At 49.7% G+C, this 21,771-nt stretch overlaps 11 protein-coding genes across 11 annotated transcripts; 5 read left to right on the top strand and 6 right to left on the bottom strand.

The window, feature by feature from the left end:
* Positions 1–248: 248 nt before the first annotated feature.
* PEX2_038930 (uncharacterized protein) lies at positions 249–841 on the top strand (the record flags this gene model as incomplete). Its single annotated transcript, XM_016741168.1, has 2 exons — positions 249–692; positions 743–841. The coding sequence occupies 2 exons, from the start codon at positions 249–251 to the stop codon at positions 839–841; spliced, it is 543 nt and encodes a 180-aa protein (XP_016596873.1).
* A 206-nt stretch (positions 842–1,047) lies between these two features.
* On the bottom strand, positions 1,048–2,089 carry PEX2_038920 (ER membrane complex subunit EMC3; the record flags this gene model as incomplete). The annotated part of the gene is made up of 5 exons (XM_016741167.1): positions 1,048–1,238; positions 1,291–1,452; positions 1,508–1,874; positions 1,953–1,986; positions 2,040–2,089. 5 exons carry the CDS (start codon positions 2,087–2,089, stop codon positions 1,048–1,050), a joined length of 804 nt encoding a protein of 267 aa, XP_016596872.1.
* Positions 2,090–2,373: 284 nt separating this feature from the next.
* On the top strand, positions 2,374–3,062 carry PEX2_038910 (signal peptidase complex subunit 2; the record flags this gene model as incomplete). The annotated part of the gene is made up of 3 exons (XM_016741166.1): positions 2,374–2,410; positions 2,466–2,764; positions 2,835–3,062. The coding sequence occupies 3 exons, from the start codon at positions 2,374–2,376 to the stop codon at positions 3,060–3,062; spliced, it is 564 nt and encodes a 187-aa protein (XP_016596871.1).
* Positions 3,063–3,668: 606 nt separating this feature from the next.
* On the top strand, positions 3,669–4,380 carry PEX2_038900 (uncharacterized protein; the record flags this gene model as incomplete). The annotated part of the gene is made up of 2 exons (XM_016741165.1): positions 3,669–3,705; positions 3,776–4,380. The coding sequence occupies 2 exons, from the start codon at positions 3,669–3,671 to the stop codon at positions 4,378–4,380; spliced, it is 642 nt and encodes a 213-aa protein (XP_016596870.1).
* A 580-nt stretch (positions 4,381–4,960) lies between these two features.
* PEX2_038890 (methylenetetrahydrofolate dehydrogenase (NAD(+))) lies at positions 4,961–6,306 on the bottom strand (the record flags this gene model as incomplete). Its single annotated transcript, XM_016741164.1, has 4 exons — positions 4,961–5,044; positions 5,113–5,202; positions 5,267–5,900; positions 6,110–6,306. 4 exons carry the CDS (start codon positions 6,304–6,306, stop codon positions 4,961–4,963), a joined length of 1,005 nt encoding a protein of 334 aa, XP_016596869.1.
* Positions 6,307–7,050: 744 nt separating this feature from the next.
* Positions 7,051–9,174, bottom strand: PEX2_038880 (F1F0 ATP synthase subunit alpha; the record flags this gene model as incomplete). Its single annotated transcript, XM_016741163.1, has 5 exons — positions 7,051–8,307; positions 8,400–8,520; positions 8,579–8,635; positions 8,768–8,925; positions 9,103–9,174. The coding sequence occupies 5 exons, from the start codon at positions 9,172–9,174 to the stop codon at positions 7,051–7,053; spliced, it is 1,665 nt and encodes a 554-aa protein (XP_016596868.1).
* Positions 9,175–10,019: 845 nt separating this feature from the next.
* PEX2_038870 (2-hydroxy-palmitic acid dioxygenase MPO1) lies at positions 10,020–10,806 on the bottom strand (the record flags this gene model as incomplete). Its single annotated transcript, XM_016741162.1, has 4 exons — positions 10,020–10,493; positions 10,568–10,627; positions 10,683–10,706; positions 10,774–10,806. The coding sequence occupies 4 exons, from the start codon at positions 10,804–10,806 to the stop codon at positions 10,020–10,022; spliced, it is 591 nt and encodes a 196-aa protein (XP_016596867.1).
* Positions 10,807–12,025: 1,219 nt separating this feature from the next.
* PEX2_038860 (DNA-directed RNA polymerase II subunit RPB7) lies at positions 12,026–12,709 on the top strand (the record flags this gene model as incomplete). The annotated part of the gene is made up of 4 exons (XM_016741161.1): positions 12,026–12,274; positions 12,332–12,412; positions 12,471–12,640; positions 12,700–12,709. 4 exons carry the CDS (start codon positions 12,026–12,028, stop codon positions 12,707–12,709), a joined length of 510 nt encoding a protein of 169 aa, XP_016596866.1.
* Positions 12,710–13,553: 844 nt separating this feature from the next.
* On the top strand, positions 13,554–15,232 carry PEX2_038850 (uncharacterized protein; the record flags this gene model as incomplete). The annotated part of the gene is made up of 2 exons (XM_016741160.1): positions 13,554–13,865; positions 13,919–15,232. The coding sequence occupies 2 exons, from the start codon at positions 13,554–13,556 to the stop codon at positions 15,230–15,232; spliced, it is 1,626 nt and encodes a 541-aa protein (XP_016596865.1).
* An 842-nt stretch (positions 15,233–16,074) lies between these two features.
* On the bottom strand, positions 16,075–19,499 carry PEX2_038840 (putative RNA interference and gene silencing protein (Qde2); the record flags this gene model as incomplete). Its single annotated transcript, XM_016741159.1, has 4 exons — positions 16,075–17,550; positions 17,607–17,857; positions 17,936–19,065; positions 19,120–19,499. The coding sequence occupies 4 exons, from the start codon at positions 19,497–19,499 to the stop codon at positions 16,075–16,077; spliced, it is 3,237 nt and encodes a 1,078-aa protein (XP_016596864.1).
* Positions 19,500–20,433: 934 nt separating this feature from the next.
* PEX2_038830 (Cytochrome P450, E-class, group I) lies at positions 20,434–21,753 on the bottom strand (the record flags this gene model as incomplete). Its single annotated transcript, XM_016741158.1, has 4 exons — positions 20,434–20,628; positions 20,687–20,818; positions 20,880–21,488; positions 21,547–21,753. 4 exons carry the CDS (start codon positions 21,751–21,753, stop codon positions 20,434–20,436), a joined length of 1,143 nt encoding a protein of 380 aa, XP_016596863.1.
* Between the last annotated feature and the right edge of the window lie 18 nt (positions 21,754–21,771).

The following is a 21,771-nucleotide window of genomic DNA, read 5'->3' as shown; positions in this document are numbered from 1 at the left end:
TGTTATCTCTCTCGACATCACGTGCCAAGGCCTGTTGCGTCATGGATGTAGTGAGACCTGCTTCTCTGTGCGGCGTCATTGGCAGCAAGATGGCTCCAACCCGCAGTATGGGATCGAATCGACTAACAACATCCATTTTATTTACATTTCTTATCGCTAGTTCAGCATCCGCACTCTGGGGCCTATCATCTCCCTTACCCCCACGTCAACAGCAACTAGCCCTCGAGCACGAAGAGCATCAATCAATAATGGATAAGATACTCCCTGGTATTGTCCAGCCACAGAAGACGGCTTCGGACGAGGATGTGAACTCAAAAGACAGTGGTAGCCCTATCATCTCAGATGTTTTGCCCAAGACCAAGGGCATTAATATCTTTGCGCGGTTGACCCGTGACTTTGATCCAATCGCCAGTCGCCTTAACGATGCATCCAAGAACATTACAGTACTAGCACCACGCAACAGTGCAATTCAGGCTCTTCCACGGAAGCCATGGGAGAATCCAGAAGACTACAAGAAGTTCGGAGAGGTAAATGCGTATGAGGGGCAGGACGGTCAAGACCGGGCAAAGCGGAATCTCCAGCGATTTGTGGAGGCCCATCTCATCCCTGCTAGTCCCTGGAGAGTTGGGGAAGAAGTGGAAACGCTTGCAGGGGAGAAGTTGAAATGGACGAAGGAGGGTGATAAGATCTTTGTAGGTTTTGTGAACTGTTAGTCGTCCGTCTAGTAACTGACTGTCTATAGATCCAACCTGGCAATATTGAAGTAGATTCAATTGCGGAGAAGGTCCATAATGGGGAAGTCTGGGTCTTGAATGATGTTATTAACTACCGTCAAGAGTGATTGGTTACAAGTTATGAAATACGAGTTATGGAAATTTTGCAATATGAATCATTCAAGAACACTCGAATAAGTTATGTAGATCCACAAGATTGCAGTTTGTTTAAAAACATGGCACATTCTATTCTTTATGCTATCCAAAGCCAGCGCCGACCTCAAGACAGGTATATACACCAACACTAGACATCACATGCAACGTCAAAGGAAGATTAGATCCCCGCAGGAGCAAAATTTTGCAAGATTCTCTCTTCCACTCCATCCAGAATGCAGAAGTGCTCCATCACTTCCAGGTTCTCTGCTTCGTTCAGGTACAGCTTGTCGGGATCTTGGCCGGGCTGGAGCGGGTTGACCATTGCGGCAGGGTTAGCCATACCCATCTGCTGGGCCATTTGGTTTGCAGCTATATATTATTAGTGACAGTTCTTATTAGAAAGGCTCAGATAGATGCATACAATTATCACTGCCGAGGATGAATCCAAAAACGGACTGGAGGCCCATCAAATTGAGGAAGTACCACGAAAGACTGGAGACCCATTGCACGTCAAGATCGCGAGTCAGGACACCAGACTGCAGCATCGACTTGAAGCGGATAGTAAGCGGGAAGGGCAATTTCACTGCAGAATTTGTAAGCTCGTTGTTCGTGTCCATTGATATCAAAATGCAACCTACAGATGACAAAGCCAGAGAAGAAGGCATTGATCCAGCTCATGATCAAGGTTTGCGGGATCATCATCATCATGTTTCCCTTGAGCATTCCCATCATAGCTTCCATACCCGCAGGGTCGGTCATGGGGTTCGCGGGCGGTTGCCCACGGTTGTTGGGGTCCTTGAGAAATGCGCCGTTGCGGAATCCGGTAACCATGTAGTTCTTGCGCATCTCGAAGGACTCGCGGTCGAGGACGGAGCAGGCATTGTTGCGGAGGTTCACGCCGCGGAGAAGAGCAAGGCGCTCGCGAGACTCGGCAAGAGTAGATGGCGATTTTGGGGGCGAGTTCATCAGGACCGTGGCATAGTGGCGAAGGATTCCGGTCAGGATCTATTAAGAAGAGGGGTTAGTTTCAGTCTCGGGGGTATCGCAGAAACTTAGGCTTCAAGGGTCGAGGGTATGTCGTACCATAACAATTGAAATGGGAAAGAGAATCCAATAGCTATAAGCAAATGGTCAGTCCAACTTCCGCTTGATCGAATCATGTTCTCTCACAATAGCGCCGGATCCCTAAGGATGGTCTGCTCAGCCCCTTGAATTGCCATATTGAGGCAGAATAAGAATCAAAGAAGTGCCTCCTTTGAACTCAAACAATAAATCCGTGGTGGCTGCAGGTGGGGGATGGAAAGTTGAAGGGGCCGCGAAGGAGAGGTTGCCAGGCGGAGAGGGATGTCATTGGCCCGCGTGAGCTCCAGCTTTCTCCAAAGGGCCACGCCGCATCTTTGTCCTGCGATAAACAACAGTCCTGTCTTGACCACTGAATGCTGAACAACACTCGATATCTTGGTTTTTAAAAAGTTCTTTACTCACATCTATTCTCAAATCTGTCATGGCTTCTACCAAGGTGCCGGTCTACTCGACCAATGGTCCGTAATCCCGATCTACTCTATACAGCAACAACACTAACAGTGTGAACAACAGATCTTAAATCTACGAGCGACGATGCTCTCCTTCCCTACCTCACCAACCTTCCCACTCCCTACGCTTTCACACCGGACTACTCGAAGACAAACATTCGCTTCCTGCTTGGATATAGCGCTGTCGCAATCGCAGGATTTACTTTCTATGCAGACCGCACGCTTGGCTGGGAAGCAACTACCTCGCCCTGGATTATCGCGGCAGTAGGAACCTACTTTGTCTTGAACAGCATTCTCACATACTGGATTTGGGCCGTCGAGGCTGGTGAGGTATACTCCGGAAAGAGGAAGACTGGGGAGACGGTATGTCAATTGATCTTCAACCCTATCGAAGTTCCATTCTTTGGCAGGTTACTAACAGATTTATTGATAGATATCTGTCTCGTCATCCGCCAAAAAGTTCTCCAATGTCTACAGGCTGCATGTCACATATAAGTCTGCCTCTGGCAAGGTCCTCCAGGACAAGCGGTGCGAGGCGCCCTTCACAACTTGGTTCTCGGCAGACGGTGTATTCCACCCCGAGCCCTTCCGTCGCTGGGTGGCCAGCGAGATTGATGTTTTGAGATTGGCGGCGAAGGAGAATGAAAAGAAGTCTGGCTAAAATGGAAGGTTACCTATCAATTACTATCAGAGCTTATGTTTTCAGGGCTATTGCAAAACGCAAAGCTAGTTCATTCTTTAAAAGGGAATAAGAAGAGTGCATTCATATTACACGTTCAAATGAGCAAGATATCAGTTTTCTGTTCTTTGGTTTTCATTGGGCATACTTAATCAAACGCATCCAAACAGTATATGTGACTTTGTCGATATTGACTGGCAGTGGAACCAATCTCCTATGCAACACCTATACCTCAATCGATATGTGAGAGCTCCTACTCTGAGGTGGGCGTCTCAGCTTGATCTGTCAGAGCATGATGTCCTGGCTAGGGCTATTGAGCTCATGTGGACCTCTACTTTCCTGGAAGGAGCTCTCCTGCACTTTCCAAATTTGAAGAGGCTTCGAGTTGAGTCGAACCTTCCAAGTTCAAAGCCTCTGGGCTCAACAGCCTTGGAAGCTTGAACTTCCGACAACTTCCCTTATGATCTGCCTTCATCACATACCACCTTACTGCTCAACCGCCCTTGAAGTATATGGTTTCACTCTCAGTCAAGTTCAATCAACAAGGCCCCTTCACAGCTACTTCCTGCAGTCTTGAAGGCCTCCAATATGGGCAATATAGTATCCGTTCTCCGTCGACCTCGTGGTAAGCCCTCATCCCGCAGCAGCCTATTGTATGACTGAGTGGCTGAACTAACAATCCCATCATTTCACAGTTCTCCCGCAAATAACAATAGTTCTCACCTGGGTCTCCCCTAAAGACATCGTCTCTCTTGTGCAAGCCACTAAGACCCTTGAATTCAAGCGACGGGAATTTGGCAATCGGGTAGTCATCGCGACATCCGCCACTGATGTACCAACCACATCGTCCACGGACCAACCTGAAGAGAAAGACACAGAGCAAATTGCGGACCGATTTCCTCAAGGCTATATCTACTATCTTCAGACCAAGGCACTGGACCGACCTATTCACTATAAAAGCCACATCCGTCTCATCGTCCTGGACCCTGGACAGCAAATCATTGCGCCTGGGGTCCAAATCATGGGCCCTCCGGCTAGAGGCTTCCTCGTAGGTCTCGATCCGGTTCTCCCTCCAAACCTTCTCCAAAAAATCAACGTCTGTGACAACACGCTGTCAGGGACTCAATCGCTGGGGTATCTTCTGTCTGGGGTTGACCAGTTTGCCGACTGGGAGAGTAGCTGGGGCGAGCTCATTCACTGGTGGCTTCTCCTGTTGAGACCATATTGGTTTTCGATTGCGTTTGCTTTGGTGTTTGTTCCACTGCTTATCACAGTGTTGGTCATTGTGTTTGCTCGTTAGGCTTTTCCCTTGGGGCAATTGGCTAGCTAGCTTGATATTCTTTCGCCGCGGGCTTCCATGCGACTGCATCGGAGTTTTCAATGCTTCGAATGATGGAAGATTCCGATGTTTCAGTCGGAAACTGTCATGATGTTTGGTTTGATCGTCTATGCAACGTTCTTTTTGTCGTGTCAAGGTGGACCAAATGGTCCTTCGCACGTTATAAGAGTTGAACTCTTCTCATTTCCAATTTTCTTGGAATAATTCGTTACTTTATCAATATCACCCTTCGAGCCCGGCTAGGAGGTTTTCTATTAGAGTATTTTTCAAGCTCAGAGTGTAGATAACAAGCTGTGATAGTAACCAAGAAACAGTCTTTGTTTATAGAACAATAGACAAAGTCAACCCAGCCGATCTCTATAACTTCCAAACATGAAATCCGACTGGGAAATATCTAAGCACAAGAAATAAAAGAAGAAACATGAAGTTTCAGAGTATAATCGAAATGGCTAATAACAAACAGAATATCTATAATTTTTTACGGAATGGCCAGCTCAGGGTTTAGCCATTGAGATTGAAGCGTCAAATGGTGATGAGCGACCTACGATGACGCCTCAAGGGTGCCAGGTCGTTCTGTAGCCTCGGCGGGCTTGACATCGTCCATTCGCTTGTTCTGGATGAGTCTCTGTAATTTGTCATGTTAGATGATGTTTCAAATAACCAGTGAGCATGGGAACGTGAGATGAAACATACCAGCAAGTTCCGCAACAAGACAACAATGGTGACCTTTCCAATAGAGGGAACGAAGAGCGAGGCCTTGTCTCGGACCTCGTGAGGGAAGTTCTATATCAGAATTGTCAGCAACCACAACCTCTTAACCAGACTCGAAAGCACAGAAAAAACATACCTTCTCGCTAGAGAAGTTGAGACAAACAGCACCCTCACGCAAAAGGCTGGTATCGAACTTGTACTTATCACTGGGCACACCAGTAATAACCACATCACAAAGCGGCACAACATCCTTCAAAGTCTTGCCCTCAAGATCAACAACCTCATGCATTTTCTTCTGCAATCCCTCACCACGAGTAAACTTCTGCACGCCAGTGATATCAACCGAGTAAACACAAGCGCCATCATTAGCGAGCAGAGCCGCAAGCGGACGACCCACGACCTCAGAGCGGTTCACGACACAGATAGTGTGTCCGAAGAGACGGTTTCCGTAAGGCAGGATGGTGTTGTAGATGTTGAGGTACTCGAGGATCTTGATGTTGGCCAGGGGGGTGCAAGGCAGGATAGACTTCTGGCGCTTGGCCTCGCCGTCCAGGAAGCGGATGTTCTGGTACATGTTGAAGATGTAGCGGTGGCTCAGGCCCTCGACGTCTTTGGTCACATCTACGATCTGCTGCAGGTACTGGTCCTGGCGGGTGCCGAAGATGGGGTAGTAGACGATTATGCCGTCAACGTTGTTGTCGGTGTTTGCGTTCAGGATGGCTTGTTCGATGTCGTCGCGGGAGACTTCGCGCATGGAGTACTTGAAACCGCTAAGTAAGGCATTGCGTTAGTAGGTTATTTCAATTGAATTGTTGGCTGTGCTTTTGCGCTCGTTTGGTTGGCTTTTTTGTGTTTTTTTGTTTTTTTTTTGGACCGAGGGGTATGTATGAATCATACTAAGTACCCCACCATTCATCCCACCAAAGAAGCCATTGGAGCCATTGAAGCTGGATAATATCAAAATAATGTAGAGACTCACTTCTCCTCGCAGGTCTTCTGCGTCATCTGCGCGTACATCAGCGCGGCAGGGTCATTATTGGCCAGCAGGCCGACCAAGTGAGGCGGCTTCTCGAGGGTCTTAAGGCCCTCGTGGACTTCAGTGAGGAGGTGGTTGGCAACGTGCTTGCTCAACATCACCTTGCAGGAGGAGGGGGGTTTATCAGTGGGGGCGGACATGACGGCAATGAGGCGACAATAACAATATAATCAGTAACAGAGAAAATGGTGAAGTTGCTTGCACGCGGGGGACTTGGTGATCTCCGGGAAAATCTTGATCGCTTATCGATAACAGATCGGCTGCCGGTTTCGGCCTTTACTACCGAGTGTCGCGACTTTTGAATGATATAGGAGTGTAGAGTATCAGGTATAAGAATCTAGATGGAACTAAGGCTTATAGCTTTCGCTGTCAGTGAATTTGGGTATGTGAAAATTCGGCTTGGTGCGTTGAGGCATACGGCCAACCCGTCCGCATCCGTCACATACGAATACACCTTTACAAGTCGTACAAAACAAAGCTAAGATCTACAATTACAATATAAAAGATTGAACAAATGAAAATAATTGCGGTCCAACATGGAGAGCATAAGGAGACCAGACGGAATTAGAACGGTCGTCCACCCATCTCGCGCCCCGATGCGCGGGTAAAATCTAAACGTACAGGATATAATCACATTTTGGCAGACCAAAGTCATTTGAGTTCTCACTCGAACAGCACTACGGGAAATCCTTGGTCCGCCCCCCAGGATCATGCAGATAATTACATCGCTACATCCAGGGGCAGACTAGGATCTCCTGCCAGGCACCGGCACCAAGAAGAACAGAAAAACAATGGGCTCAAAATTGTACAGGCTATCTTGTCTATACACATAGAGTCAAGAAAACAAAGCCGACCACGAAGGATCATCCGAGTTATTTCTTCACTTATGCGTTGAAGGTGGAGTTGAAGGCGGAAATGGTCTTCTTGAGGGTGGCCTCAGTCTCCTTGGAGACCTGGCCCTCCTTCTCGATGGTGGCCTGGATCTCGGGGTAGGTGCTCTTGAGGTGGGAAAGGAGCTCAGTCTCCCAGGTGAGGATCTTGTCGACGGGGATGGTGTCGAGGAGACCGTTAACACCAGCGAAGATCAGGGGAACCATGTCGGTAACGGCCATGGGGGAGTACTGCTTCTGCTTGAGGAGCTCGGTGAGACGCTCACCACGGGCAAGGGTCTGCTTGGTGGAGGCATCGAGATCGGAACCGAACTGGGCGAAGGCAGCGACCTCACGGTACTGAGCCAAGAACAGCTTGAGGGAACCGGCGACCTGCTTCATGGCCTTGACCTGGGCGGCGGAACCGACACGGGACACGGACAGACCGACGTTAATGGCGGGACGGATACCCTTGTAGAACAGCTCGGACTCCAAGAAGATCTGACCGTCAGTGATGGAAATGACGTTGGTGGGAATGTAAGCGGACACATCACCACCCTGGGTCTCAATGATGGGCAGGGCAGTCAAGGAACCAGCACCGTGGGTCTTGTTCATCTTGGCGGCACGCTCGAGGAGACGAGAGTGCAGGTAGAAAACGTCACCGGGGTAGGCCTCACGTCCGGGGGGACGACGGAGGAGCAGAGACATCTGACGGTAGGCAACGGCCTGCTTGGACAGATCATCGTAGATGATGACGGCGTGGCGGCCGTTGTCACGGAACCACTCACCCATGGCGCAACCAGTGAAGGGAGCAATGTACTGCAGGGGGGCGGCCTCAGAGGCAGTGGCAGCGATGATGACAGAGTACTTCATGGCATCCTGCTCCTCAAGGGTCTTGACGAGCTGAGCGACGGTGGAACGCTTCTGACCAACGGCGACGTAGATACAGTAGAGCTTCTCCTGCTCGGTGGCGTTCTTGCTGTTGTTCCAACGCTTCTGGTTGAGCATGGTGTCGAGAGCGACAGCGGTCTTACCGGTCTGACGATCACCAATGATCAACTCACGCTGACCACGGCCAATGGGGACCATGGAGTCGACACACTTCATACCAGTCTGCACGGGCTCGTTGACGGACTGACGGGGCAGAATGCCGGGGGCCTTAAGCTGGGCACGGCGCTTCTCCTTGGTGTTAAGGGGACCCTTGCCATCAATGGGGTTACCGAGAGCATCGACGACACGGCCGAGCAGCTCGGGGCCGACGGGGACCTCGACCTAGATGTGGTGTTAGAATTATTTCCAAGTGGCTGATGGATTCAGGGTCCAATATCAGAATGAACCCAGGGGTCGGGTTTTGAAAGGCTTACAATCTCGCCGGTACGCTTGACGGTCTCACCCTCCTTGACGAGACGGTCGGAACCGAAAAGCACGACACCGACCTGGCCGGCCTCGAGGTTCATGCACATACCCTTAACGCCGGAGGCGAACCTGAAGACGAGTTAGTTTTCGGGTCTGGGTAATGCCAAGACTTTGGGGGTTCACATACTCGACCAGCTCCTCAGCCTGGACGTTGGACATGCCGTGGACACGGGCGATACCATCACTATTCAAAGCTCAATTAGTTTCTGTATCGGTATTTTGTCGATTGTTGATGTATAATGGCGGATTCGATGGAATTGAAGCCGGGGACCGAATTTTTTTCGCGCCCCCAGCCGCCTAGGGAGAATCGACGTACCCGACCGACAGAACACGACCGGTCTCAGCGAGACCAGCCTCCTCAGAGACACCACGGATGCGCTGCTCAAGGATGGAGGAGACCTCGGTAGGGGTAGCCTTGGCCTCGGAAGCGTACGAGCGAACGCCGTTGAGAGGACCGGCAGCAGCCGCGCGGACCTGTAATTGACGAAAAACCTGTTAATGACCATCCCAGAGAAGGACAATGTGTCCAATTGATTGTTGAAGTATCGTAGTCGAGGTATAAGGAGGCATGAGCATCGATCGAGCTCAAGATTGAGATGAAGGATGTCGAACTGGCGATGGACGAAGGCGGCTGGGATGGGATAGACTCACCGAGGCGATGCGGCCAGTGGCCGAAACAGCCGCGACGGAGCGGCTGGACGACCGCAGAGCGTTTCTGAACATTGTGAAAGGGGGTTCAGAGGATGGGAGGATGAATTCTCTGAGGAAGAGATGTAATTGGGGAGAGAGAACGGGAGAGGAGAGAGGATTGTGGACGGGAGGGAGAGCTTTGTCGTCGGGGGGAGGATTGGATTCTCAGGACTCGCGCTAAACCGTTTCGGACGCTGGGCCCTCCGAGGTGGCCCTAGTGTGAGGCCACGGTGTATCTTGTACGCTTTTATTTTTACTACAATGTTATATATTTTTGTTTTATTTCCTTCTATATTTCTATTTCTATAAATTCCCCTGATTTTTTAAACTATTATAGAAGCCCATAATGAGTCAATTCCATTTGGTATTGCCGACCGGAAGAGTGTGCCACGGGCCACTGGCCCTTCCGTTTTTTTCTCTTCTCGGATCGGCGGAATTCCTGGTCAGGTGAATCGCTTATGTCATGGCTTTCGTCACGGCAACCGAAGACGGGTGCTTCTATACTTTGGTTATGTTATGTTATGTTATTGTTATTGTTGTTATGCTCTTATGTTCTTATATTTCCAAGTCTCTATACTTGCCAATTATGATACTACCATACAACAAAGTCACAAATTGGCCAAAACAGCAACATTTACTCCACGGAAAAGGGATAAGTACATCCCGAATTGATCAAAAAGACAATGCAAAATAACACTCGCAAAATCATAAAAAAAAGAAAGATAGCAATCGCTTTGCTAATAACAGGGATATGAATCAACGCGCTCACGTAACCACTGAAGCTCTCAACATCAACCAAAACAACCCGAGAACATATAGCCCTCGGTCTTGGCGATCAATATCTCCCCTTACTGCATGCTGCACGCACAAGCCAGCATTTACTGCTCCGATTTGCCCTTGCCCTTTCCATTCTCATTCCCCTGCTTCCGGAACTTCAGGATCTCGAGCTCAACGCCCTTCTCAAACCGCTTCTTTAGTTCGGAGCGATATCCGAAGAAGAACAGAACCTCCATCCAGACGAATAGCGGCGCAAGAAGAAGAGCCTGGACAAGATTATCCAACAAGGCAGGGGCACGCTTCTCAAACACGCCGTGTCCGACAAACTGCGCCAGCCATGACACAATGTGGATGCCCCCGGCCCAGTAGTTCACGGTGCTACCGTACGTGCTAAGGAAGTAGTTTCCGTAGTATGCAGCTGTGATCACGGCGGGTGCGAGTAAGCCGCCGGCTATGGGCTCCAGGAGGATATAAAATGTGGCGTAGATAAGAGCGCCGATTGTTCCGGCGTTCGCGGGCAGGTATTCGATCCGGACGACGTCCGGAAGTGTGAAGAAGGGCGGGCAGTTACAGGCCTTGGGTGTCACTGTTAGTACCTTTGTACACTGGGGATATCTTATTTGCTTGAAAAATGCCGAGGTTCACGTACGAGGACGATGCCGGTGAACAGTAGGATTGGGACGCAGGTGATGTGGATTGCGACGTTGACCTGCGCTGTTAGTGAACGCTGTATACTATTGCCGATGGGAGTAGGACGGATGTACGGGATTGCTATGATAGGCTCCGTACTAGATCACAAGTCAGTATAGTCCCGAGGTCGTTTTGGGAGTTCCAAGGTTGGACGTGGATGCTTACGAATAGCAACTGTTTCTCAAGATTAAGCGCCATCTTGCCGTGTTGTGAACAAAAAGATGGGGAATTCTGGGGCGGGAGTTTTGCGGGGGATGGAATCAGGCAAATGGCATCATCTTTATCGGAAAGCGTTGAGTGGTGCAATTGATATTCAAGGTACTGGCCCTGCCGTCATGTGCCCGAGCAAGACGTTGGGTCTTGGCAACGTAACGGTATATATGGGCTCTAGGGGTGGCAACCACGATGCACAGGCCTATCAGACTATTATTATAATTTTACTGAGATGTCTTGCATTGAATGTACTGGATTTTCTAATTATTATTGGGGGACCTCTCCGTATCTTATTAAATTAAATGGTCGTTAACGTTTATGTTGTACTATGTAATACTGTAATGTCTAGTATGGAATGTCTCATTGAGGCATTGGACTAGATTTTCTGATGAGTTTGCATGTTTTTCTTTCGAGATAATTAAGTTGGGGAATGGAGATCTAGTAGGGGCCTCTAAGATGTCAATTTAGACCTTGGTTACAATATGCATCTCGAAATTATAGATACTAGTCGGCGGATATATATAGTTCGAAGATAGATACCCAATCCAATTTTGAAACGCAATAACCAGTCAAAGTCCACTAGGCAAGGGTATAGATAGCATAAAAGTAGTATTATAAATTGAACTAAAGGCACAAGGTCAGAAAATTCCATTATTTACTTCTCTATAGGTTGTCAAACATCCACAGTCTGATATAGATCATCCAATCTCTTTTCATGTAAGAAGCAATCCTCCCACCGGTCAAGGCTAAATTACTGTCAAGCGCACTTATTGACTAAATATTCCAGTAAGTAATGTATCGAATGAAAAATGAAGTTTCAATGACTCTAAACGTGCAAAAATCAAGCCGACTTCCCACCGATCAAGAATCGTACCACGTGACTCCACCCGCCCAAACTTGGCCCACCAGACCGGAGATGCTCTTACGAAGGGAAAGCTTGCGCCTGCAGCAACTGTATCTGCCTCCTCGTTCAAGATCCAAGGCAGATACAACTTCTGCCACTCCCACGGGTACTCGGATCTCATTTCGCTCATTTCTGGCAGTTACATCTTGTTTGTGCTTTTACCGTTGCAGGTCATGAGCGCGTGGTCGAAAACGCCGTCCCTCGACCTCGATTGACAGCATCACTGTCCCGAAAGCGACTTGAATATTTCCACTCTGCACTTCGGAATTAGCGCATTTTCATCCAACCACAACCGCGACGATGTTCTTCCTCAAAGAAGAGACCAAGGTGATCTCCATGCACCCGTCCTATTTCGGACCCAACATGCGAGAGTACCTCATCGGTCGACTCAACGAGGAGGAAGAGGGACGGTGCACAGGTGATCACTTTGTGATCTGTGTCATGGACATGGTTGATATTGGCGAGGGGCGGGTGATGCCTGGAATCGGACAGGCGGAATACACCATCAGATACCGTGCGATCATCTGGAAGCCATTCCGTGGCGAGACGGTATGCGCTTGGGATCCGAGATTATCGCCTTTGAGAATTCCTGCTGACTGAGCCTAGGTCGATGCCATTGTTACCTCCGTTAAGCCCACCGGTATTTTCACCCTGGCAGGCCCATTGTCAGTCTTCATTGCGCGAAAGGTATGTTTTGTTTGCTCTGACCTTGGATCCTGGAGTTTCATTGCTGACAGCCCATCAGAACATCCCCTCCGATATCAAGTGGGAGCCCAACACCGTGCCACCCCAATACACTGATCATGCCGATCAAGTGATTGAGAAAGGAACCAGCCTGCGGCTGAAGATTCTCGGTGTCAAGCCCGACGTGGCTGCTATCAACGCTATTGGCACCATCAAGGAGGATTATCTTGGGTAAGTCGTTCGAACCGCGCCCAGCACTATGACCTTTCTAACCCGGTTTTACTTCTCAGACCTTTGTAATGAGACACGATTGCAACACATACCCACCCTTTTCACCAATACGATAATCTACCATGCTATCTATCGTCCCCCGAAGATACGGCGAGTGCTTGGATGGCTTTACTGCCTAACAGGAAAAAAAAAAGAATTGGCCGGTCAGGAGCTGGAGTTTGACAAGTCTCTGCTCGGTACACATGCCATACTTTTTTGACTTGAATGGCTATACTTCAATGAAAGACCGATCATGGCTTCTACCCGAGCGTGTCTGATTGGGATCGGCATTGCAGACAGCTAAGATGACTTTCGACTCCCCAGAGATCGTGTCAACTGCTGAGGCATTTCCAGTACTTCTGAAATGTACAATGTACATCAATTTGCATGTCTAACCCTGTGCAATCCATACCCCCTGTAGAGGCTGAAGCCTTTAAAGTGTATTCTCCAGATTCTCCAGTTGCCGGAGGGACGCCGAGCCAAGCCCCAAGCCTAGGCCCCTTATGGTGAAACACTGGCGTGTTTTCAGATTATTTCAGGGATCGAGTACTCCGTATTTGTATTTTCTATGCATTTTCACTAAGATCAATATTATTATCATTATTATTCACGGAGTAAGTATATTTGCATATATATATATGCAAGGTACCGAGGACTAACTCGTTCTAGCGTTTCCCCTGTATATTGTTTTGTACGTTGTACTCCCGCACTTGGTCGTAGAACGCTTCCCTCTCTTTCTCTTTCTCTCTCTTCTTTTAATAGTTTCTTGGTATCTTCAATCTCGTCTAGCTTACTTCTAGAGTATTCTAGAGTAACTATCTCTTCTTGAATATCTTCCTTCCTTACAACTCCCCCTGTCCCCATACGGTTGACAATGTCCTACTTCAAGACCGAATACCAGCGGTTCCTGGATAACCCCAGGACTGCTAAATTGGCCGACGATGTGTCTATGATCTATGTTCCTACCACGACGAAGTTCGAGAAGGCCGACAATGTCATCACTCATGTGTTGAAGAATGCCAAGGTGGTCAAGACGAAATCCAACAAGGTCATCAGCGCCATTGAAGGATCAGACTCGCTATGTCTAGACATGGAAACAACCCTCGAATTCACTGAGGGTGGTGGGGTTTATCTCCCCTCGCTGGACGATAATTTCCTGGCCGACCGTGTCGCGACTTTCCCCACGGTAAATACCCCGACGCGCGTCGCGTTATCGAAAGCTAATGCATCATCCTGCAGGTTCACATCGTCCACTTCGACGCCAATCAATTGATCAAGCAGATCCGAATTTACTGGGATCAGGCCTCATTGCTGAAGCAAGTTGAGGTAATTGGAGCGCGCGGACGCCAATGGCCCATTCGTGATGGAAAAGACCAACTCCGTCTCCTCAAAACCGCCGAGACCGCGCGTTTGGCACCCTCGCAGCCTGCTTCTCAGAACGTGGAGACAACACTCCCCCAGCGCCCCGCATCCCCAGGCAAGCGCCATATCAGAGATCCCCACGCCGCTGGGTCCTTGACCGAGCTCCTCTCGCCGAGCAAGGATACAAACAAACCTGAATCCACTAGCAAGAAATATACCCAAGACCCCTATGGAGCGGGCTCCTTGAATGAGCTTCTGTCCCCGACCAAGAAGGGCCCCGCTTATGTGCCTCCCCTTGGGTCCTCGTCTGGGCGACCTGCCACGCGCAACTTCAGCGATATCTTCCTGAAGGATGACGACGACTCCCCTTCGAAGCCCCAACGCCGGGCTCCCCGCGTCGACGAAGAGGGCGAAAAGGCCGGCACAGGGCCCGTCGACGAACAGCGTAATTTCTACAAAACCGACCCCGCAAAGTACAGCCACTTTGATATCGCCGGCGGTGAAACAGTCGGCAAAGGGCCCGTCGACGAAGACCGTCATTTCTACAAAACCGCCCCCGGAAAATACAACCACTTCGAGATTGGCGGCGACAACACGGAGCGCGAGACAAAGGCAGAAGTTAGACAGGCCAACACCAAACACGCAACCCACTGGGACTTCGACGACATCGAGACCCCTGTGAAGGGCTCGCGCGCACCACGCGGACAAGAAGTGCGCCACTTTGGCTTCGGCGATAACGAAGATGGCAATGGATCCCCCCAAGCCAAGCCAAATGTGACCAAGCCCCGTCGCGACGTAGACCGCCATTTCGAGCTTACCGATGATGAATCCGAGGACGACGGACGGATCATCAGCTCATTCGGCGGCCGCGGCAAGCGTCTCTACGAGAACCGCCTCTTCGACGACGAAGGCCAGCCTAAGCCCTCCGAGCGCGAGCAGAAGGACAAGGAGGACCAGCCCACCCATAACCATGATGCGCACAATAAGATGATGGAGTCCCACTGGGATAACTACGATGAACAGTCCCCCCAACTGCCTACCCAAAAACACACCCAGCACAATAAGATGATGGAGTCCCACTGGGATAACTACGACAATGCATCCCCTGAGCCGGTTAGGAGAAATGCCACCGCGCAGCGCAACCCTCTTGGCCACAACCAGCCCACCTGGCACCATGGAGACCACAACTAAGTGAGCCAGCGCTGGTCTAGGGCTTAGCTTGATACCTTGTCAACGGAGAAGTTATCTCAGCTCCGTCTTCCCGTTATGCGACAAGCACGGCCGACTCTTCCCGATCACGAGCTATGTATCGATACCCGCATGAATTCTGGAAATTGTCCTTGAAATTGCAAAATAAATCAAAAAAATAAGAGGCTGAAGGCTTCCCCTTTACTTCGCGCTTGAAAGTGTGCAGTTGGAGTCGAGTGTGGAATGCCTGGCCTGCGTGTACTATCTTCAACCCTTTGCCTTCTTGTTTATCTTCTTATTTTACTTTTCTTTTTATCTTTCTGTACCTTGCCCTCAAAATGTTATTAGTGTATAAGTTTATTTCCACGAGAGCGGGATTCGTTTATCTGTTAATCTGTTTATTTATGGTGTTATACTTGGATTTCTCCAGCCTCTTTCTTCCCTCAGGTAGTGTAGAACAACATAGTAACTACACCATATACTACTGTGATCGTAGAAGATGTTATCGTTCAAAGATTCAATTGAGTCTCATCAAGTCACTGTCCAAAATAGTAAACTAGATGTCAGTCTCCGATATCCAAGTATCGAAGCTGATCGAGACAGAATACCTCAAACGATATTTTCAAAAGACCAAGGCTGAGCGAGCGAATGTAAGTAGGTTTGCCAGGTCCAAAATGTGATATGCTTCATTCCTCCACCAAATTGTTCCACTTCCACTTCCAATTCCACTTCCACCACCAAATAAATCCAAGGCAAATTATGTAGATTCCAAATAGATCCCAAAAGATACGCAACGGCGCATAGATCTCAAATCTGAAATAGATCCTAAACCACGGACTCAACACCTAGATGTAGAACATAGTCTCTGCGATATTAGGATGGATCTTGACATCTACCATACGGGACATATCCGCCGTTCCCTCAGTGCCAGTGGTACTACCACCAGAAGCATCATGCGACACAGGGTCGAAAAGATCACTCAAGAAGCATCGAGCACGCGTGCAAACCAAATCGGCATAGTACGCCGGCGGACAGACACTAACCGCCTTCGTCGCACGACCGAACATGTAGCACATCTTGTGAGTGAGGTCTTGGAGGACATCAGCCGCGCCGGGGCCGGAGCTGTTAGCCGGGTAGCGGGGGTAGAAGATCTCATCCCAGACGGTGAAGTAGTGAGCAGGACGGGCAGTTCCCTGGAGGGCGGAGTGAGCCTGCAAGAAGAAGTCCCAGTCGCGTGCCTCGGAGACGCCGCGGTCGACGACGGTTCCGGGGATTGGGTTCTCGCGGTTCGAGTCCTGCTCGGTTGTTGGGTAGAAGCGGGTGTTGTGGCGTTTTCCGACGACGACGATGGCTAGACGTGGGAGGCCTTTCTTTGTCTGGTCTGCTGGGTAGGTTTTCTTGCATGCTTCTTGCAGCAGGGGGAGTTCCTCGTCGATGACTTTGTTGTATTGGCCCTCTGAGACGCCGTCGCGGTAGACGATGATGTTCTCCGGGAGGGATCTGTTGAGTTTCTGCCAGTGCCGGAGACGCGAGGCGAGGAGGTTTTCTAGATCGGCGACCATTTCTTGACGGGCGCCTTGGACGCGGATCTCGGCGGGCCATTGGGCGAGGGTTGCGTCGACCGAGGCGACGATGCCTGCCACACTGGGGGCTGTGCTGGCGGAACCCGGAGACGGGTGGGTTACGTCGATGCCGACTAGCATTGTTTTGCCCTCGGAGATGATTCCGAGGTCGGCGGTGCGCAGGGCTTGGTTGGCACCGCCTAATTTGAGGTTGATTTTCAGGCCGACATTGGCGTTGTACTGGTCGTTGGAGTTCATGAGCTTCTCCGCCAGGACGTTCACGTTGCGGATTCCGCAGCGGACGTCGCAGACTTGCTTGACGCAGTTGTAGATACCAGTGTCTTTATTGTAGAGTATACCCAGGATGAAGACTGGGTTGTGCTGTTTTTGGAGATCGACGACGGCTTGCTGGATCTCGATGGCGTCGTTCTTGCCGGTCAGGACAACACGCTTTCCGGGCTTGTGGGGGTCCACGGCCATTCCCATGTCCCTGAGTGTTTTTCTGAAGCCTTCCAGAGATCTGTTGAGATGATCCGGCTCTTTAAACACTGGGTGGGAGCCCTGCATGTCAACATAGAGATAAGTCCAGGATTTCATGGCTGCAGGCTTAGAGAACTGGATTTGGCGCATGTTCCAGCTGCCAGATTGAGTCCTGATTTCCTTGGTCCTGTTTCCGTCTTTGTAGTAGACATTTGGGGCGGGGAGAACACGTCCAGGAACCGTGATCAGCTCGGTGGACGAGTTAACACCGAAAGCAGACTTTAAAAGAAAGGTTAGATATATTGAGAAGATGTTTGGAGTGAGGGAATGCTTACTAGGGTGTCATTCAGAGGCTGGCCGAGTCCAAGCACACCCACGCCCTTGGTAACAATCGACTGGGCGTTCTGACCCGGCTTTCGACCCATAACGGCGAACCGGAGCATACTGGCTGTCTGGTCACCAGAAAGCTTGGATTTAGCTGGCTGACCAGGCTCGACTTCGCAGACCTCAACGGGGAGATAGACAGGTCTGTCACGAGACCCGACATTCACCACTGGGTTGGTTGTATTCAAAATCATGTTGTACTCTAAGAAGGAAGTTAGTATAACGCGAGGAAGAAGGGAGTCGAAGGGGAAAAAAGAAGGAAAAGTGAAGAACAACGGACCTTTTTTGAAGAAGTCCGCAACGGTGATATAGCGACCAGCTTCCGCAGGACCAGCCCGGGGCGCTTTCTTCCCCTTCTTCCCCTTGGACTCGGGCGCACTAGGCACAGCAACGGACTGAGGGCTAGATTCAGCCAGGAAGAATTGCACTTCGTGGGGACCAGCGCCATGGCAGGCAACCTTGGGTGGGTTGCAAGATGATCTACCATCACTGCGGTTGGCGAGGCCATAGATAGGCTTGACGCGAGGTCGGGCCTGACCGCGACTGTTCTTGCGAACGATATGGGTGATGCGAACGCGTAGGCTCTTGAGGAACTTTTCCAAATGATAAGAGTTCCTGCGGCCGTAGGCTTGGATCACATTGGCTAAAGGCCCTTCATTGTAACAGGCTAGATATTTGACCTGGACGTTCAAGAGCACACGAGCAGTCGCGGCACGCACACTGACAAAGAATCCACGCAGAACGGATAGACCACCGCCAAGGTTGAATGATTCCATGGTATCCTGACGAAGACTGTAGTGTCTGTTGGCTCCGACAGAGACGACCTGGTCGTCTGTCTTGGGGTGGTGTCCCATGATCATGTTGAGAGCAGCTACAATCTCAGACTTGGATTCAAGCATGGCACCGGCATTGGTGGAGGTCAGGTAATTAACCAGGTCAGCAGGATTGACCTCGCCAGTATACTGGCAGGTAACCTGGTGCACCCGGGGTGGATCCAGGTAGTCATCATCCATGTGCTCCTTGTATCGGACATCGAATTTACCCTCGGTCAATTTGACACACGAGACCAGGGTAGACCGGAAGTCTGACGCAATACTGTTCTTCTGTTGAGGGAAGTGCTCCTCCAACAGTAGACGGACAATGTGTCGGGCCTTCTTGCCCACCGGGGCAGCTCGGCCTGCAGAGTCGGCTGCAATGGAAATATGGTAGCGGAACAGCCGCTTGTTAGGCAGGGTCAGCGGCAGGTAGTTCGCATACAAAGTCACCGGCCTGCCAGCTGTGCCGTAACCAGGACGTTCGGGATATTTTGCCTGTCTGGGGGTCTTCTGGCCGCTCACAGCGAGAGCTTTGGCGAGTTCATTTTCGGTCTTGGTGACGGTGGTATTGGGAGGTGGGATAGGTTCGCCTTGTCTATAAGCAAACGATTAGCTTTGTTCAATGAGCATCGAAGAGTGAAAGGCAAACCTGAAGATAGGTGGGCCAAAGTTGGTAGGACCTCCACGCCCACCACCACGGCCGCCGCGGAAATCGCCCCTACCACGAAAATCACCACGACCGCGGAAATCACCTCCACCTCTGCCACGACCTCCTCGATCACCCCCACCTCTAAAGTCGCCTCGACCCCGATCACCACCTCGGCCTCGGAAATCACCCCGGAAGTCTCCACGATTTCCATCGCCTCTACCGGCTGGGCGGAAGGCTAAATCGCCGCGACTTTCTCCCCGACCGCGGCCTCGATCGGCACCGCGACCTCGATCACCGCGACCTCGATCGCCACGGCCACGATCACCACGGCCACGATCGCCTCCGCGATCACCACGTCCACGACCCCGATTTTCACTCATAATAAGATAAACCTGGATGAAGATGGCTCTATGGGTTTCATATCAAAATAAAAATGGGAAGATAGTGGGGAATAGGGGAATAGGGGAATGGGGAATGGGGAATGGACGGCTTATTAAGTATTTAGAGTGCTGTGGACATCCGATGTATCGTTTGTTCACGTTCTTTATTTGCTGTGCTAGCAGCTAACAGGGGTGTATATAGTGTGTGTGGCTATACGGAGTAGTGTGACTATCAATTGGGCACTATTTATATACATCGATGTAAGTAGTTGTACGGAGTGTATGGATGATGTGACTATGACACTTCCTTATCTCTTCCATCTACTTACACTTATAGAGACTTATAGATTGCCATGTATGTACTTATTGAGATAGCAATAGGATCATTTTTCACAAAACGGCTTTTTTTTTAAGAAAATAAAACAAGAATAGATAACCTAGCTTTACCGTTACTGTTTGTTGTCCCTGCGGTCGACCGGTAGATATACATGCAAGGATAGGGTAGCGGTGTATATCCAGTGTATTTTTGTGATAGGAAAAAGAACAATATATTTCAGTTACGCATGTATTTCCGTTGGCTGCTGTAGCTCTACGTGTACATTCGAATAAATGCGAAGACAATATGAGCTGGAGGATTACCTGTGCTAGGATATCCAATGATTACATCCGTAGCTCAGCCTTGCAGCTCAGCCTCGCCCTAATGTAGGTCTGGCGTGTTGTAGCCTAAATTTTGGTGTTGGTTGGTGTTGGTTGGTGTTGGATATATCTATAGGATGACACCATAATTACTAGTGCCTCAGGGCCACTAACCCATTAATATCGAAAGTCCGCCTAGGGCCACAATGTAAGAGAAAAAGAAGCCATATCCATGGAAAATATGGGACATGATACATAATCTTTAGACAGGTTAACAAGACGTCCATACGTTTGAATATTAGTCCTCCGCAGTTTTCCTCTCTTCAATCCAGCACTTATACGATGACCAGGTGAACCAGCCTACGTCAAGTTCCCACGGCTGACCAGGCTTTTCGAAGCGAATATCGAAATACCGCACCACCTCAGGGATGACTTTGGCCATCTCAAGCAGACTGATATTCTTGCCGAGGCAGACACGCGAGCCACCGCCGAACTAATGTCCCAATTAGTATTTACGCAAAACAAAAGGGTCTATCGAGCTATTCACGAACCGCAAAATTCAAGGCCGGATTTAGCGGTTTGTTTCCATCACCCTCGAGCCATCTTTCAGGACGGAATTCTCTTGGGGAATCAACCAGGTCTGGGTTATAGTGCAGTGCCCATGCACTGATGCCGACTTGTGTCTGAACGAAAGAGTTAATATCAACAGCACGACCGGTAATGCATAGTGAGATTTTAAAATACCTTTGCTGGAAAATTATATCCATTCAGGAGGACACCGTTTTCCGGAACCTCTCGTGGTAGCATTTGGGCCACGGCTGGATGCATCCTAAGCGTTTCCTCAATTATTCCTTGTAGATATGGCATCTGCTGTGCTTCTTTGAACATAGCCGGACTTGACAACAGTCCTGCCCGTTCGTGTAAATCAATCTCATCTCGGAGCTTCCTGAGGATCATCGGGTTTTGGTATACATAGTAGAAAACAGCACTTAGAGTGATGGCTGTAGTATCAGACCCCGCGATGACGTTCGAACCACAGGAACTGAAAATAGATCCTTGATCAACTTTCCCTTTCAGCTCTAGATCCATAAGTTTGGCGAGGAACGGTTCGGACTTTGGATTCTCATTGGGTTCAGAACCGACCTGGCGAAACCGTTGAACCGATTCTGCGATGAACCGGAACAACTCGTCATGGGGATCTTTCAGTTTTAACAACGCGGCAATCCTGGTAAGTACAACATGTAAGAAAGGAAAGGGACCAAAGGTCATCTGATGTTCTGTGGCCACTTTGATTTTCTGTAGGAACCCGGTGCGATCCCTTTCTGTCTCCATCATGTTGAAATTCCTATCCATCTGTGACGTTGTTAGCGACGGAATTGTTGCATTTGAATTTTTGCATGAGAAGACGGACTGTGATATAGCCAATGACATCAAAGGCGTAATATTGTAAGAAAACCGGGAGCTGAATGAGCCTTTTCGTCTGGGCGAATTCATGGAACTTGCGCATTAGCACAACGTTCATCTTTTCAACAGCTCCTTCGTAATTAACCATGGTCGACATGGTGTATAAGCCAACAATTTTTCTCTTATTTTCGGCATGAAGCCGCGCATCTTGCATGTTCAAGATATTCGGTCG

Source organism: Penicillium expansum, assembly GCF_000769745.1.
Source record: "Penicillium expansum strain MD-8 chromosome Unknown contig126, whole genome shotgun sequence".
Taxonomy (NCBI): Eukaryota; Fungi; Ascomycota; class Eurotiomycetes; order Eurotiales; family Aspergillaceae; genus Penicillium; species Penicillium expansum.
The sequence above is the reverse complement of the archived record's forward strand: the minus strand, read 5'-3'. Positions and strand labels throughout refer to the sequence as shown.